Source organism: Eleginops maclovinus, chromosome 4, assembly GCF_036324505.1.
Source record: "Eleginops maclovinus isolate JMC-PN-2008 ecotype Puerto Natales chromosome 4, JC_Emac_rtc_rv5, whole genome shotgun sequence".
NCBI classification, from domain to species: domain Eukaryota; kingdom Metazoa; phylum Chordata; class Actinopteri; order Perciformes; family Eleginopidae; genus Eleginops; species Eleginops maclovinus.
Window position 1 is genome coordinate 31140926 of NC_086352.1, and position 18389 is coordinate 31159314.

Consider the following 18389-nt stretch of genomic DNA (forward strand, 5'->3'; position numbering starts at 1 on the left):
TGTTATTAGTCATTGTTGATTTGTACATTTATATGTCTATTTAAATAAGTCTTGTGTAATTTGTCTCATAAACTAATATTTGTTGTCAGTTGTTTTGAAGTGTGGAATCTGCAGTTTTGGATGGAGCAATACACACAAATGTTCCTCCTTCCAATAGTTTTGTGTTGTTACGGAAGAGTGATTAGTGTGTGATGTATTCAGGGCATCCTGAAGGTGAGGTCGGAGGTGTGTCAGAGCTCTGCGCTCCTCTCGGCGCTCTTCCATCATGAGTGTTGTCGAGTGATCGCCGACCGCTTCATCGACGACAGCGACAGAAAGACCTTCAACGGCATCATGGAGAAGGTGTGTCTGTTTTTATACTGCTGATCAATGATTTTCTTCTTCGTTTTAGACATCATTTAGTAGCTTGATAGTGACGTAAATAGGTATACAGTTTAAATATATCATATATTTATACGTAGTAAAATTAGACACCAGATAAACAAAACATTTATAATAAATAGGAAGGTGTGGTGAAATAAATGATGGTGTAATGCATGAATAAAAGTGCCTTGCAAATAAAAAAATGAAAACGATTTATAATAAAAGGCTAGTATTTTACAGTTTGTATGTCCTTTTTCTTGTTATATCCCAGAAGTGAACAGAATAAATAACTTTTAAAAGTAAATGTGTTGGTGTTCACCATTAAGTAAGTAAAGCTTTATTAAAGGAAATAATAAAACACATTTTCTCTCAATGATCATGTCATGTTTTCCATTGTGTTCAAACAGAAAAATTGGCATTCTATCTTATTGTTTTTATATTATGCCTTCGAACAAATAATACTGTTATCAACAATTTTAGATATACTCAATTACATTTTTGAAATTTGTATAGTCCCACATTGGTCTCAAATTGCTAATTCGTTGAATGTAATTACATCTTCTTTTTACAGTTAACACTTGTCATCTGCAAAGTTTGGTTGATTATTTGAAAGCTACTTTATTTTTTATCCAAACCCTTCTCACTCTTCAGATCACAGTAGAGGATCATGGAAAAGCTGTGATTGAGCACGCTCAGTGGGACAGCTTCTTCGTAGACTTCCTGCGTGAAGCTCCAGAGGCGACGGGAGAAGAACCTGAAGACCGCGATCTGGAGGCTCCAAAGGTCCTCGAGTCTGCAGATTTAAAGCCCTATAAAATGCAAAACATCAACACAATACAGCTGAATAGACGATATATTTATATTGATATTTCAAAAGACTTGCATGCACATTTAACAAAATTCAGTGTGACAAAGATTGTGAAATATAAAAATAGTTTGTCCTCTGGCTAATTAACACGCAAAATCTATCAGATTTTCTGCGACTGAAATGGACACCTTGTGAGCAAATTATGCATTTATTTAGCTTAGCATTGTGTTTGTATTTTTAAAATATATATGATTGACAGGTGTATGAGCCAATCCCGTCACTGGACGCCCTGGCAGAGCGGCTATCTGTTTTCCAGCTGCAGTACAACGAGACGGTGAGGGGCGGAGCCATGGACCTGGTCTTCTTCATGGTAATCACTATTCCTATACCACTTTGGTCATGATGCAGTTTCGTCCAAACAGCAACTTATTTTAACATTTTTTCTCTATTTAAAAGTGATGCTAAAAACACATTTAGACCAGTAGACTTGACCAGTATTCGCTTACGCAATGAAAGCCCCACGGCCCCATTTCGCATCAGTGTCAGTTTTCTCTCAAGTGTTTTTAAAGAAAAACGTCAACTTTCGCTGGAAATGCTAAATGTACACCGTTAAATTCACACTTTCTTTTCAAAATAAGACACCATGTTCACAGGAAATGTACAGATTTCTCTTTAAATAAACTTCTACAGTATATTATAAGGAAGAGAACAAAATCAACTTAAAAATGTGTTTAAAAGCTTTACTAATGCAACTAAACTACTTGCTTGTGTTTGGTTACATTCATAATCTAAAATCAGTATTTAGGAGGCCTTGTTATGATTTTGGTTTTTTTTTCCCTTTCCTGTAGTGTGTTGTACAGGTTTTTGTGCATGTTAATGGTCTGTAAAGGCTAAAATCCCGACGATCCCTCCAAAGGGAGTTTATTAGGGATGCTCCGATCGATCGGCCGCAGATCGTTATCGGCCGATATTGATCCTAAACAGGTTGATCGGTGTGCTCTCAAAGTGCAGATCAGAAAAGCCGATCGCAAATATATATATATATATATATTTTTTTTTTTACCGGAGACATTCTGCGCGTGACGTATATTATATGAGACTGTTTTGTTTCCCGCATTCCAGCGCGTGGCTAATTAACCTGCGACTGTTTATCCGCTCTCATGAATGAGGCTGGCACAGGCAGCATGAGTTCTCCGGTCTGGAATTTTTTCACAGTTTCCGAAAAAGATGTAAAACTCGCTGTTTGCAAGATATGCAACGCCGAAATACCAAGAGGTGGTCAACAACAACGACAATTTAATACAACTAACCTCATCCGACATTTGAGAACGCGCCACATAACAGAATACGGCGAGTATGAGGAACAAGCCCGGACAAAAAAAAAGACGGCCGCCGTCACTCAGCCCACTGTCAGTGAAACGTTTAGACGTCTGGAGCCTTACAGCAGGGACAGTAAAAGGTGGAGGGATATTACAACAAAGCTCATGGAATTTATTGGACTTGACGAGCAGCCTCTTTCTGTGGTGGAAGACACGGGGTTCCGCCGGTTGATATCATTCCTGGAGCCACGCTATGCCCCCCCTGGACGTAAATACCTGACGGATGTATGTCTCCCTCATCTTTACGAGACCGTTTACACACACATCGACAGACTTTTGAAAGACAATGTCAAATCAGTCAGTTTTACAACTGATATTTGGACGTCGAGTGCATGTCCTATGTCGATGTTAAGTTTAACAGCGCATTTCATCGACCCGAACTTTCAGCGACACAACCTCGTACTGCACTGCCAAGAATTCACGGGGTCTCACACAGCCGAAGCTTTAGCAGGAGTCTTCGGGCGTATGTTTGAGTCCTGGAGCATCCCAAGAGAGAAAGTCCGTGCTGTTTTAAGGGACAACGCACGGAACATGGAAAAAGCCATGAGAGACGCAGCTTTGCCCAGCTTACCATGTATGGCACATACGCTACAGCTTGTTGTCTCTGAGGGAGTACTGTCACAGCGAAGTATTTCGGATATTATCAGTTCAGGGAGACGCATCGTCGGGCATTTTAAACATTCCCAGTTAGCGTACTCCCGTCTTCATGATATTCAGAAGCAACTCGGCCAGACAACCAAAAGACTTCAACAGGATGTCCCAACAAGATGGAACAGCAGCTTGTACATGCTCCAGAGTCTCTTGGAACAGAAACTGTCTCTTTCTGCCTATGCCGCTGATTATGAATTGCCGTGTTCATTCACTAGTAACCAGTGGAAACTAATCGAGAATATGACATCCCTCCTCGCCCCATTCGAGGAGCTCACGCAACAGATCAGCTCATCATCTGCAACAGCCGCTGACGTTATTCCGTCCATTAAAGCCCTCACACGTCTCCTGGAAAAAACAGCTGATTCTGACCACGGAGTGAAAACTTCAAAAACAACATTGCTGGAAGCAGTCCGAAGACGATTTGCTGACATTGGATCTGAAAACCTCTATGTAGTTGCAACCATTATGGATCCAAGGTGAGACAAACTTATTTTACTTAGCCTAAATAATCTAAATTCATTACAGTCTCACAGAGGTTACATTAAATGAGATGGTTCATGTTTAGCATCTGTAGGGTTCCCAGGGGAATATGTGTGATTGATCTCATGGTTAAAGATAAATAAATCAATGTACACACTGCCACTCTTCTACATTTTGTCTGTTGTTACTTGCCATGTGGCAGTTCAGATGTGCAGTTCTAAGTGTTTAGCAATGAAGATCTGTGTAGCCTACAGAACATGCAATTAATTTCAGATTTTTTTTTCTCAATTTAAAGATACAAAGACCGATACTTCCCTGACCATCTCAAGCCACACCTGCGTGATGTGCTTCGGGATGTTGTGGCTGCCCTTCCAGGCCACAGCACTGAACAACCCATCAGCTTGGAGGCGTGTGGGTCTAAGTCACCACAAAAAAAGAAATCAGCTGCCAGCTCTCTACAAGCTATGTTTGCAGAGCTAGTAGATGAAAATGAGGAACTGAGAGCTGAGGAGTCTCCACTCACCTCACAGATAAACCTCTACCTCTCTGAGCCCCTGACACCATATAGTGGACAGCCACTTGCTTACTGGCAGGCTAATAAGGAGCGGTTCCCCGCACTTGCAGAAGTGGCACGAGCCTACTTGTGCACACCGTGCACCAGTGTGGATTCCGAAAGACTATTCAGCACCGCAGCACATGTTGTGGATGAGAAAAGGAATAGGTTAACCTCCAAAAATGCAGAGATGCTCATATTTATCAAGAAAAACTTGCCATTTATGCTTGAGAATTAAGTAAGATAGGCTCACCTTAAAAAGAAAATATGGTAGCCTAAGCAGTACCCTGGAGTCTGTTTTTCTCAGTTTTGGTCTTTGACTTTTGTTGGCATAACTTGGGAAGGCTGTTATTTTGTTTCATCTATTGGAATACATTTGGTTTTTTGTTCCATTAATGGAACTTGCTTATTGCCTCATAGTTAAGGTTTGTTTGTTTGTGCTAAGGTTATCTAGACTGTGAACTACTCTCGTGTAGAGAATAATGAGAAATATTATTATTTTTCCCATCAAATGGACATCAATTGTGTTTCCTTATGGTCAATTTTATTTATTTTTATTTAATTTAATCTATTGCTCTTGACAGGGCAGGGTTTAAAGGTACTTTATTTGTCACATATACAGCTAGTACAGTTTACACAAATAAAAAGTTGATTGTGGTACATAAAGATCTTGATTGTGTTTATTATTTATTTTAGTACAAATGGTTTTACCACTTTAAGTGGTGCACAAGGCTACATTGTAAATACAGGACATTGAGGATTATTATTATTATTCTCCCATCTATTCTGTGATCGGTATCGGTATCGGCAGATATATGATTCCTGTGATCGGTGATCGGATTGGCCCCCAAAAATGCTGATCGGAGCATCCCTAGAGTTTATCTCGCACACTCCCCTCCGGTCTGAAACACCTTTATTGTACTGCTTTGTTTACTTCTGTAACATAGTGACATCACTATTCAAAACTCGTGCTTCTGTGCTTTAACACATTGTACGTGATATTCTAAGTTAACCAATCAGAGCAGACTGGACTCTGGTTTCAGATGGAAGGTGAGAAAAGGTGCTGCAGCACAGGCAGTATGAGAAAAATAAAGAGCTTTTTGAACAATAAAGCATAGAGACATGTCCCAAGAGGCACAACATACATATATGAAGCTGAAAAAGTGCATTATATGTCCTCAAAGCATCAACACCTTAATGAAAACATTACTCTGGTTTTATAACAATTAAATATATATATATATATATTTATATATATTTATATATATGTATATAAAATGTTGACCTTACAGTGATTGTCTTATGGTAACCTGGTAACTTGTCTGCAGGACGCAATGACCCACCTGATGCGGATCTCGAGGATCCTGCGGACGCCGCAGGGGAACGCCCTCCTGGTTGGGGTGGGGGGGTCAGGGAAGCAGAGCCTAACAAGGCTGGCGTCGTTCATTGCAGGATACCAAACTTTCCAGATCACTTTGACGAGGTCTGAAGCAACACACACCTGCACGCACGCACGCACGCACGCACGCACGCACGCACGCACACACACACACACAGGTTTATGTTTTTCTTTCTAAGGTTCATCCACCAATGGTAAGTTCCTTTATGATGCAGAACATACCGTACCTTAATAAATTTCTTACTATTTAAAAATCCCATTATAAATCATGTTTACATTCAATAAACCCCATAATGCTGTAATGTAATGATATCCTAGTTGTCGTACCAACTGTGGTTTGGTTAAATGTGAAAATATGCCAGCTGTACACAATGCTTATCTTTGGATCTTTTTTGTTGCCTGCAGACCATTTAGACCAATTAAATAAAATGGTGTGTGTGTGTGTTGCAGGTCGTACAGCAGCAGTAACCTGCTGGAGGATCTGAAGACTTTGTATCGTATCGCTGGTCAGCAAAGAAGAGGAGTCACCTTCCTCTTTACTGACAACGACATAAAGGATGAGGCCTTCCTGGGTGAGATGAAACCAACCATTATTAATCCAAAGGGAAATTCAGGTGTCTGAGCAGCAACAGCAATAAGAGTTAAACCCTGGGTAAGACAGACGCGTTGTTGTGAGAAGATTATTTTAAATGAAGGGAAACACTGAGCATAGCAGAGAGGAGCATGGCAATGACTCATGGTGGAGTGAGGAGCAAAGAGTTGGGAGGTGCTTCAACGGATCATTTTGTAAAAAAGTGTTCTTGACTTTTAACCTAAACTTGAACATTTTTCCTCTCCTCGTCCCGTTGTTTCTCCTCCGTCTTTCCTATTTTCCTCTCCTTTTTCACCTCCTTATTTTCTCTCCCTTTACGTGTTTACTCTCCTTGTCTTCTCTCTTAATTTTTTGTCCTCGTCTCTCCTCCGTTGTCTTACTTCCTCTTATTTTATTGTCTTATCTTTTCTCCCCTCATTGTCTCCTACCCTCTCCACTGTTCCTCTCCTTCTCTCCTCTCTTTGTCTCTTCTCCTTACCTTATCACCTCGTCATTTACTCTCATCTCTCTCTTTTATCCTCTCCCCTTCTCCTCTTGTCTTCACTCCTTGTCTCTCTTTGTCTTCGTGTCTCTTCTCTCTCTCCCCCATCTCTTCTATTCCCCAATCTTTCTCTCCCCACCTGCTTCCCAACCTTCTCCTCTTCTCCTCACTTTCTCATCTACCCTCCTCCCCCCTCCTCTCCAGAATACATGAACAACGTGCTGGCGAGCGGAGAAGTCTCTAACCTGTTTTCTCGTGATGAGCTGGACGACATCTTTCAGGATCTGATTGCTGTGATGAAGCGGCAGCACCCCCGGCGACCTCCGACCTCAGAGAACCTGTACGACTTCTTCCTGTCCCAAGTGCGAAGCAACCTCCACGTCGTTCTCTGCTTCTCGCCCGTCGGGGAGAAGTTTCGGAATCGAGCGTTAAAGGTGAGGAGGAGAGGGCTGTGAGTTCAGCTGCAGCACACATAATGTGAGTTAGAATACAAAAATAAATAACTAAATCATTTAAAATTTGATTTCTTATTTCTTATTTATTTTAAGTAGGTTTTCACGAAACATATCTGGTTTAAAAGTTCAATAGCTTCACAGTTACGTGCAAACATTGATATCCTTATCATATTCCGAATGTCACAGTTTAAAGTATACTCTGAAAGAAGGAAGGACTCGTTTCCTTGTCTCTTCGTTTTCTCTTCTCTTTGTTTCCTCCCAGAAATGTGTGCAATACTGTTGTGATGTATTGTATTGAAATACGCAGTTCAAAGTATAAACTGAAATGAAGGAAGCAGGGAAGGATCAAAGGCTTTGTAGTTCAAAAAGTGTTCTATTTGTTGAGCTGCAGTGCAAGGATAGTGAGCGATGAAAAGACAGGTTCAAGTTTTGTGTCAGTGAACTTTGACCTCTACAGTTCCCGGGCCTGATCTCGGGCTGCACCGTGGATTGGTTCCAGCGCTGGCCCCGTGACGCCCTTGTGGCCGTGTCGCATCACTTCCTGTCCCAGCACCACGACCTGCGCTGCTCGGAGGACGTTAAGCAAAGCATAGTGGTTACCATGGGAACCTTTCAGGTAGCGCTCACCTTGACGATCAGGTGTGTTTTCATTGATCATCATCAGCTGATTGATCACATGACCTCTGACCTCTGCAGGACTTGGTGGCGGAGAAGTGTGCCGAGTATTTTGAGCGTTTCCGCCGCCAAACGTTTGTGACGCCAAAATCCTACCTGTCCTTCATCTCCAGCTACAAGGTCATCTACGCACACAAGATGGCCGACGTTGGCACACTGGCAGAGCGCATGAAGACAGGTATAACTCCCTCCAAGCACAGGCAGACACAAGTGGCTTTCACATTACGGGTGTATTCCTCTTCAAATCCACCGTGAAAGTAATATGTTACACAGTAGGATTAATGTGCTAATAAGCCCACATTTCAAATAAATCAATAAAATCATAGAGTAAAAGAACTTTTTCTAACAAATCTTAGATGATCCAAAAAGCCCAATACCATATTTCACCTTATTGTTTTAATATCTGAGGCTTCTGTTTTAAGGAATGTGCAGCCAACACTTTAAAAAAATACAAAAAAACCCTATGGAGAGCTGAGATGTAGGCTGTGGGTTTTCTTAAAGCATATTCAAGTATAAAGCATTCTTTACCTACTTTTGATTGATGTTACTAACTTATAACTTAACTTATAAGGCAATATAATGGCCCTTTGTATGTTTTTCTGTATGTGGCCTTTTTGGTTACTCCGGCTTTACACAGAGGGAAGTATCCCTGAGTCCTTGTCACTTTATTAGCATAAACCTCAACTTAAGCTAACGGAGCCTGTGTCTGTGCATCTTACTTTCGCTGTCTTGTTTCTCTCGAACTCACACGAGAACAGCACATCGAGACGCGATCATGTTTTTCTAAATAAAGGATTCTTTTCTTAATAACATGAACAATTGTAACAATGTTTCCGGATCCGCCACCGTCCGAGATGGCAGTCTAGAACACGATCTCCTCCGACAAAACTTCAAAACGTCCTGCTAATAAGTGAATAAAACCTGTTTTAAACTAAAACAGTGAGATAGCAGGACAACAATGGAAAAGAGGGAAAAGAGTAAGAAAAACTCAGCAGAAATACACAAAATGGAAGAAGAATCGCGGGGTGCAGAATCTAACGCCAACAGGAAATATGGCGGACGGCAGAAAGTTAACGAGAAAGTGAACATGGAGATGATTCTGGAGGAGATTTTAGCTTTCCGAAAAAAAGACCAGCCGCCAGCTGGGCGATATTAAAGACGAGCTTAACAAGACAAACCAGAGAATCGGGGAAGCAGAACCGCATTGACAAGGTGGAAACCAGGCTGCAAACGGTGGAGCAAGTGGTGAGAAACATGCTAAAAATTCAGAGCCAACACGAAGAAAAGCTAGTTGACCAGGAAGGAAGATCGAGAAGGGAAAATATCAGAATATACAAAAAAAACGTGACACTCCCGCGGCCACAGAGCTCCACATTGAGAGAGCGAACAGAGCACTCGCGACAAAGCCTACTGACACGAGCAAGCCCATGTCGATCATTGTCAAATTCCACCGGTATAAAACGAAAGAAGACTTGCTACATAAAGCCTGGCAAAAGAAGGAGATTTTCCTTAAAGACAAGAGAATCTATTTTGACCACGACTACCCGGCCGCGGTACTGGGCAAGCGGAAAGAACTACGGGTCTTCTATGAAGATGGGACACGGCTTTACCACACAATCACCGAGGCTACGAAGGACATGAGGGGCCGAGGCTTCCCGGTCAAGGTGGTGCAGCCACCAGAGGATCCAGCCGGGCAGATGAATCAACGCGCATGGCACACAGCAGGAGAGGGGCGAGCAGGACAAGGGAGAGCGGCATCCGGGGGAGACGACATCAGAAAGAAGCTCCAGGTTTACAGAAGAACATCTCCATATTAAAATACAAATGAAAATAACCCAAATAAAAGCTTACACCAAAGGTAACTCATTCAACCCCGAGAAATTCATAAGACATAATACAATTCGATAAGATATACCCCAACACACACACACACACACACACACACACACACACACACACACACACACACACACCTTTCCCCCCTCAGTTTTCTTTAAAAAATAACAATGGTTATAATATGTCGGAGGCTGAAAGTTCTTTGATGGACATGACAATATGGACTAGGTTACTATGGAGGGCCCTACTCTATCAAGCGTGTAGAAAGGCTTTCCCTCCAAAGCCAGGGGTTCACTCTGGCCAGTTAAAGGGTAATTTTGCAGATACCTTTACTTTGGAAGCCACTGTTCGGCTAGTGATGGTTTTGCAGAATGTTGATAATGTTTTTGTTCTGTGTTTTTACTGTGTTCTACCAGAGAGCCTGTTTGTAGCAGATTTTTCTTGGCCACCTAATTTTTTGATAAAAACAAATGACACGTGAGGAGCTAAAGATAATTTCCTTCAATGTCAATGGTATACTTAATCCAATTAAACGTAGCAAGATACTTTCCAAAAGGAAAAAGCACACAGTATATTTACAAAAAACACATTTAGGTGACAGAGAACACGAACAACTAAGAAGGATGGGTTTCCCCAACATATTTTTCTTTTCATAGAAATCTAATCATAAGAGGGGAGTTGCTATTTTAATTTCTAGTACGATTGCTTTTGAAGAAACATGAACAGAAGGATAAGGAGGGCAGATATATCCTGTTCACCTTGCTAAACATATATGCCCCACCAGGAAGTAGCATTTATTTTTTACAAAAGATTTTTGACATTATAGTTAGTCATGCTGAAGGAGTCCTAATATGTGGAGGGGATTTGAACATACATCTGCAGACAAAGCTAGATGTTTCAAGTCACACCCACAATACTAAAACAGTAAGTAAGAAGTTTAATGATTTAATGAAAGACATTGGGTTAATAGATATATGGAGGGAGATATCCCCTAGCGCAAGGCAGTACACACATTACACTAATCCCCATTCAGTTTACACCAGAATTGACTATTTCATTATCTTTGGTGAGGACAGACCAATCTGGAAAATTACCCCAGAAATACAACATGGAGATTTAACGCAAACCATCTCAATGACCCCTCATTTAAAAAGCAGATGAGCATTGAAATTCTATTGAGTATAAATGAAAATAATAATGGCGAAACTTCACCACTTATGATATGGGATGCAGCGAAAGCTGTCCTGAGAGGCAAAATTATAGCTCTATCTTCACTCAAAAAAAGGCAACGTAAAAAAAAAACTACTTGATCTCCAAGATCTACTGAAACAGCTGGAGTTATGTCATGCGCAGGGCCAAAATCCGACGATATTACAACAAATAAGAAAAACAAGACATGAAATTAACATAATCTATACACAAGAAATTGAGAAGATGATGATTTTCACTAGGCAAAGATATTAAGAGAATGGCTCTAAATTTACAAAATTATTGGCAAGGAAACTGGAAAAAACAACAAGCGGATAGCGCAATATATAAAATACGAGACACCAAAACAAATACTGTAGTAAGCAAACAGGATAAAATCCAAATGGTCTTTGAATCATTTTACGAACGACTGTACTCTAGAACATTGGAGGATAAAGACGATGAGATTGACTCCTTTCTGGGGACCCTAGAATTACCAGTTATGACTGAGGATCAAAACAAGGCTCTAAATGCAGAAATAACTATCAAAGAATTAAATGACGCAATTAGTAGATTAAAAGCCAACAAGTCACCAGGAAGCGATGGCTTTACTAATTAATGGTACAAACCGTTTAGGACTGAACTTATGCCAATATTATTAACACCTACTTGGAAAGAAGCTGTTATATCCCTTATCCCGAAAGAGGGAAAAGACAAGACTGAATGTGGATCATATAGGCCTATTTCTGTCCTCAATGTTGATTACCGTACACATCCATAATGGCCAAGAGGATGGAAAAAGTTCTCCCTAGTCTAATCCACAATTATCAAACTGGTTTTATACACATGCGTCAAACACAAGACAATATAAGGCGCACCTTACATGTTATGGATCATATAAAACAACACAAGGAAGAGGCAATAATACTAAGTTTGGTTGCAGAAAAGGCCTTTGATTCCATCAGCTGGCAATATCTTTACAGAGTTCTGGAAAAATTTGGCTTCAATGAAGTAGCAATAAACAGCATTAAGGCTATCTACAACAACCCCACGGCGAGAATAAAAAATGAATGGTCACTTATCCAAACCCCTCACATTGGAAAGAGGTGTGAGGCAGGGCTGCGCGTGGTCTCCGCTTCTTTTTGCTCTATTTTTAGAACCACATATACAATTTGTTCTATCGGATCCAAATTTAAAAAGACACATAGATGGACTGGAAAATCCATGGGTGAACTCGACTCTCAAGATATGGAGAGCAGTTATAAAAGAATATAAATTGGAAGACGATATTAAGATTTTGAGTTGGTGTGTTATGACTTGAGTTTCACACCAAATAGGTTAGATAATCGTTTTAAAAATGTTTGATAAAAAAGTGCATAACATCTGTATGTGGCATAATTAAAAATGATGAAATGGTCAGTTTTAAAACTTTGAGAGACTTTTGCACTGGAAAAAAGTGATTTTTACAGATATCTTCAACTATTATATATATATATAATGTTATATTATAACCCAAAAAATCTAAAAGAAAAATACCAGAGCAGCCACTAAACCCCTTGTCCAACTTTTCATAAACGCATATAAAGCAGAAATTAAAAAGCGGTTTGTCTCACAACTTTACAAGAGTCTTAACAATATGAGAGTTCACTCGACGAAATACATAAAGGACAGATGGGAAAAGGAAGCAGGGTTGACAATAACAGACGAAGAGGGCAAGGTATCTGCACGTTTCAATGGAAAAGTACGAAATCTCATGCATGGAAAGAGTTCTGCTGGAAGAATATAGTCCGTTTTTTTATTACTCCCCATATGATGGCACATTATGATAACTCAATGTTGGAGAAATTGTGGATGTCAGACTGCGCACCAATATCATGTTTTTTGGGAATGTCAAAACATACAGCGTTACTGGAAAGAAATACATGAAGCAATACAGACCATCCTTAACACAAAAATACCGTTCGATTTTAAAACTATATATCTGGGTTCTTTTTCCCCGGAAGTAAAAGGTATAGATAAATACTTATTGGGTATACTGCTGGCAGCGGGGAAGAAGATGCTGACGAAAAGGTGGATGACGCAGGTTGTACCTACCATAAATAATTGGATAGATGTAACAATGACAATTTACTCGATGGAAAAGATCAGTTTTTCTTTGAACCTAAGGATTCTGGCTGGATTCCTACAATATTGGGAAAAATAGACACAATATGTTAAACCTCTTAGACCTGATTTTGCAGAGATAATGACTTGGAGGAACACCTTTAGACTTTACATTCCCTTTTGATTTTATAAATGTCTGAATACTTTATAACAATGTTTTTTCTCTAGCATATTAAGCCAAACTGCTACGAGCATTTCAGTTTCTGTTTTATTTTTGCTTGTCCCTCTCTAGATGTATATAGTTTTGTTTTTGCTGTCATGCATAACTTGCCCAATTTGAACTGCAATGACTTTGACAGTCTGTATTGCTGGCACAAGACACTTTTATTTGATTTCCTTTTTTTCTAACTCCTGTTGTTGCATGTTTATTTTGTCATGATTTGTATACCCATTTATGCCACCTATGGATGTCATGACAATGTCTCTTTTGAAACAATAAAAAAAAGAAAAATTGTAACAAGAAATTATTATTAGCCTTAGAAAAATACAAGTAACAACTAAATGATAAACATTTAAAAGGCTAGACTTACAACAGGCTTTCTTGAAACCTTTTGTTTTCATAATGTAAGATTAATCGTCAACAGTAAGTCATTTTCAAGCATTAATTCCTAACATTTTTGGTTCCAGCTTCTCTAACGAGAGTATTTGAGGCTTTTCTACGACAGTAAACTTAATAATTGTCCAGGTTTTGGAATAGAGCTGCAAAGATCATTAAATTAGATATATCTATTTCTAACCTTTTTTAACTACATTTTCTGAACGAATTAAATATGAATAGGCTCTGGTTGATTTACTCCCCTACAACAATAAGATGAAGGTAAATAATAAAAAAACAATCAAAATATTATGCAAAATAGGTACAACTATTTCGACAACACAAGAGATTGAAAACAAGTTCTCTTGTGCTAGGACGTTATAGTAGACTTTTTTTTGGGACATTTTCTGTACTTTATAGATACGTGAAAGTATAATGTTATCGTATAATAATCAGTTTGTCGTTGTTCCTGCAGGTCTGTGTAAACTGATGGAGGCGGAGCAGGCTGTGTCTCTCCTCTCAGAGGAGCTGCAGCTGAAGGAGCAGGAGCTCGCCGTTGCCTCCCAGAGGGCAGACGAAGTCCTGCAGGAGGTCACGGCCAAGGCTCAGGCTGCGGAAAAGGTCTGACAAAACTCACTACTTTTTTTACTTCAAAGTAAATTGGGCTTCACATAAAGAAAAAATAAAGAAAAAAATATCAGAATAAATCATATAAAAATATATAATAATGAAATTGCGGTTAACATGGTTTGTCAGCTGATAAAATATATGTTTGTGTGTGTGTCAGCTTGTTGTGGAGTAAAATCAAACACCACTGTAATCTCTCAGGTGAAGCAGCAGGTGCAGAAGGTTAAGGATAAAGCTCAGCTCATCGTTGACGAGATTGAAGCTGATAAGGCGTCTGCAGAGACGAAACTGGAGGCTGCTAAACCAGCACTACAGGCTGCTGAGGACGCATTACAGGTAACACACACACACACACACACACAAACACAAATACACACACACACTGCAAAGAGACACAAATGACTCAAAAGAGACTCAGAATGACCAAAGACAACACAAAATGACTACAAAGACAAACCAATTAACTACAAAGAGACACAGAAGTTAAAAAATGATGTTTTAGGCGTTAAAAAATATTTAGAAGATGAGCTTTTAAACAAAAAATGTTATAAAAGTGGCAAACATTTTTTAAACTAAATGATATCCTAGACGCAGTTTAATTATCAAATACTGTCATACATTCATACATTTTTCAGCAAGATTATTCAGGTCTTGACTCTACAGTAGGCAGGACTGTGGGTGGGGTCCTTATGTATGTCATGTTGTATTCCTGAAACATCCCGTCTACATTGCAGACCATTAAACCGGCGGACATCGCCACGGTGAGGAAACTGCAGAAGCCCCCTCACCTCATCATGAGGATCATGGACGCCGTGCTGCTGCTGTTCCAGAGAAAGGTCACTGAGTCTCGTCTGATGTGAAGTATCCACACACACTTCCACCTCCATCTCACCTGTTTCTACTCCGCTGTTTTTCCTCAGATCGACACGGTGACCGCTGACCCGGAGCGGCCGTGTCCAAGACCTTCATGGGCCGAGGCCATGAAGCTGATGCAGAACTCCTCCTTCCTCAGCCTGCTGCTCAACTTCAGCAAGGTCTCATTTTTATTATTAAACATGTGAAGATCCTAAGGGTAAAACAAGGATTGAATCATATATTGCAGAGCTGGGAGAAGGTGGTGATATTCTAAGAAAGAAATTCATTTGAGAGCTTAAACTCACAAATTTCCTGTGAGCAATATCCTCTGGGATTCAAAAATAAATCAATTTGCCTGACAAAATAATAATAATCCATTTTTTTTATAGAGAGGTTTTTCTAAAAACTCAGACACTTTACAGAGGTATCATCAAAACATAATTAAAACAACACACTTAAAATATGTAAAACACGACATTGAATTACAGATTAAAAGCAGTTTAAAAGGTGAGTTTTGGTCTAAAACAATCAAACCTAAAAATGTTTATCTTTTTTATTTACAACATATAGTATCTCTACATTTGTACATTTTTACTCCTAAACGCATGACTTCAAATCTCAGGGAATTTCCTTTTTTTTCCTTTTTTTATATCAAAGAATATTCCAGTGTTTTTGTAGATGTACTATTTTATTTGGCTTATTAAATTCTGGTGATCACCCTGAGGATATACTAGAATCTTCTGCACTGTGTGTGGGGGGGTGTGTGCTGCAGGACTCCATCACAGAGGAGGTTGTGGAGCTGCTCGCTCCCTACCTGGATATGGATGACTACAACCTGGAGTCGGCCAAGAGGATCTGCGGCAACGTGGCGGGGCTCTGCTCCTGGACTCAGGCCATGGCCGACTTTTTCGCCATCAACAAGGAGGTGCTGCCTCTGAAGGTACGCTCACAGAGGAGGGCGGAGTTAACGGAGCCTCTGCGCAACCTAAAGATATCTTCCTGTGTCGCCTCATGACTGTGTGTGTGTTCAGGCTAACCTGGCCCTGCAGGAGGCCCGTCTGGTGGTCGCTCAGAGTGAACTCGCTAACGCTCAGGATCAGCTTGACGCCAAACAGAGGGAGCTGGACTCAGTGAAGGTAACAAAACACACTTTTATATATTTTTTTGCCCAAGATTTGTTGTCATTTAAGGCTGATTTATAGTTGTACTTAAGTCCTACAGCAAGTAGTCTCCTCTTTTTTGAGCATTAATACAACATTTATCGTCAATCTTTCCATTAGTGTGTACACACAGAAAGTTTGAAATACTGTTTCTCACAGTCCCGAGGTATAAAAAATATGTACAATATATATATAGAATATATATATATATATATATATATATACGTACATTGCTATACACCCAACATATATATATATACACACATGAAAGGCATAAATAAAAGAACAGTCAATATTTAGAAAAAACTGTTTCTTCAAAAGTACGAGGTCGGGTATATTACGAAATGTACATAGTGCAAAGGATTGTCCATAGCAGTGTAGAAAAAAAGGTGCTGGATTTCTGTGTCTGTTTCCAAATAAGCAACTTTATAATCTAAAATGATATCAAGTTATTTTCTTTAACATTTACAACTTTATTATATTGGAGAATATTCAAGGGTCTGTCTGTCTCTCTGTCTCTGTCTCTGTCTCTGTGTTCTTTTTATCATGTATTTACACCTTACAATCTGAAAATAGCTTTGAAAAAATGCCTTTAACATTTGTGATTTTTTTCTTGTCGAGCGCTTTAATCTGACATGATTTCAAAAAACTTCTCATAACCTTCAGGCGCTTTACGACGCTGCCATGAAGGAGAAGCGGGACCTGGAGGACGACGCCCAGGCCTGCCGCCGCAAGATGTCCAACGCCACTGCTCTGATCGACGGGCTGGGGGGAGAGAAGGTAAGTGTCATCCCTCATCCATCATCCATCATCCCTCAATCTGGACGTCACTTTCATCCCTCTTTCTCCTGTTTCAGGTGCGTTGGACCGAGAGCAGCGCCGGGTTTGAGACACAGATCAAGCACCTGGTGGGGGATGTCCTTCTGTCCGCAGGCTTCCTGTCCTACGCCGGGCCCTTCAACCAGGAGTACCGCAGTCTACTGCTGGAGCTGTGGAAGAAAGAGATGGAGGAGAGGCTCATCCCCTTCAGTCCTGTAAGACTTCTCAATCCACGTTGGGCAGCTCCGCCTGTGTTCCTCTCCAATGATGTACATTCATCTATATCAGGCATCCCCAAATGGCAGGACCGCGGTCCGGGTACGGACCCAGTGGCGGTTCTGCCCGGACCCGTTACTGGGTCTGGACCCAGTGGCGGTTCTGCCCGGACCCGTTAAAATTCTAATATTAATAAAAAGATAAATAATTTGTGTATGCACAGCTAATCTAGTTATTACGACAGGAGCGTCATCAATAGCCAGGCCAAGCAAATTGATTGTTTACCTTTCAGCACCAGAGAATAGCGAGAGAGGGGAGATGAGAGAAGTAGATGGTGAAAACCGAACTTTTAAAGATGAATGGATGGACCAATACATGTTCGTTCTGCCTTCAGCCGGTTCTAAACCTTTTAGTCTTATATGCTGTGAAACTGTGGCGTTCATAAAAAGTGGCAACGTTAAGCGTCACTATGAGACCAAACACGGGTCGTTTGAGGAAAGGTACCCACAGAAGTCCGCAGTGAGGGCGAGTAAAATTATCGAACTGAAAGCACAGTATGACAGGTCTACCCGTGTCCTCACGCATGCATTTACAGGCCAGGAACGTGCAAATGAGTGTTCATTAAAGATTGCGTGGATTTTGGCGCAACACAAGAAAGCATTCAGCGATGGGACAGTTGTGAAGCAGTGCTTAAATGCAGCTGCAGAGACTTGACTTGACGGTAAACAAAAAGACAACGTGTGAAAAAATTAAGCAAATCCCATTGTCAGCTTCATCAACAACCAGAAAATCTGAACTATTAGCAGAGGATGTACTGGCACAGCTTGATGCAGCTGTTCAGAACGCGGTATGCATATCCTTAGCCATTGATGAGTCCACAGATGTAATGGATAGTGCCCAGCTTTTGGTGTATGTGAGATTTCTTCACAAAGAGAAGAAAGATGTGTGAGGACCTGTTGGGTTTAATGCCACTTGAGACACACACAAAGGGAGAGGATATATATGAGGGGAGGAAGGAGATGCTCACAAAAAGAAAGATTAATCTGAAGCAAGTAGTCTCAGTGGTGCACCTGCTATGGTTGGGAGAGAGAAGGGGGCTGTGGCACAGATGAAACAAGACAACCCTGATCTCATAGCCTACCACTGTATCATCC

At 40.5% G+C, this 18389-nt stretch overlaps 1 protein-coding gene across 1 annotated transcript in view; it reads left to right on the top strand.

Annotated features, from left to right (window-relative positions):
* LOC134863090 (dynein axonemal heavy chain 5-like) overlaps positions 1-18389 on the top strand; it is a 123159-nt gene that overhangs the window by 74421 nt on the left and 30349 nt on the right. The window contains 16 exon segments of the mRNA XM_063881360.1: positions 202-342; positions 1015-1146; positions 1431-1541; positions 5563-5717; positions 6084-6205; positions 6911-7140; positions 7619-7777; positions 7858-8014; positions 14034-14179; positions 14387-14521; positions 14920-15021; positions 15106-15219; positions 15813-15980; positions 16072-16176; positions 16867-16980; positions 17058-17234. Coding sequence (XP_063737430.1) covers positions 202-342; positions 1015-1146; positions 1431-1541; positions 5563-5717; positions 6084-6205; positions 6911-7140; positions 7619-7777; positions 7858-8014; positions 14034-14179; positions 14387-14521; positions 14920-15021; positions 15106-15219; positions 15813-15980; positions 16072-16176; positions 16867-16980; positions 17058-17234 — 2268 coding nt within the window.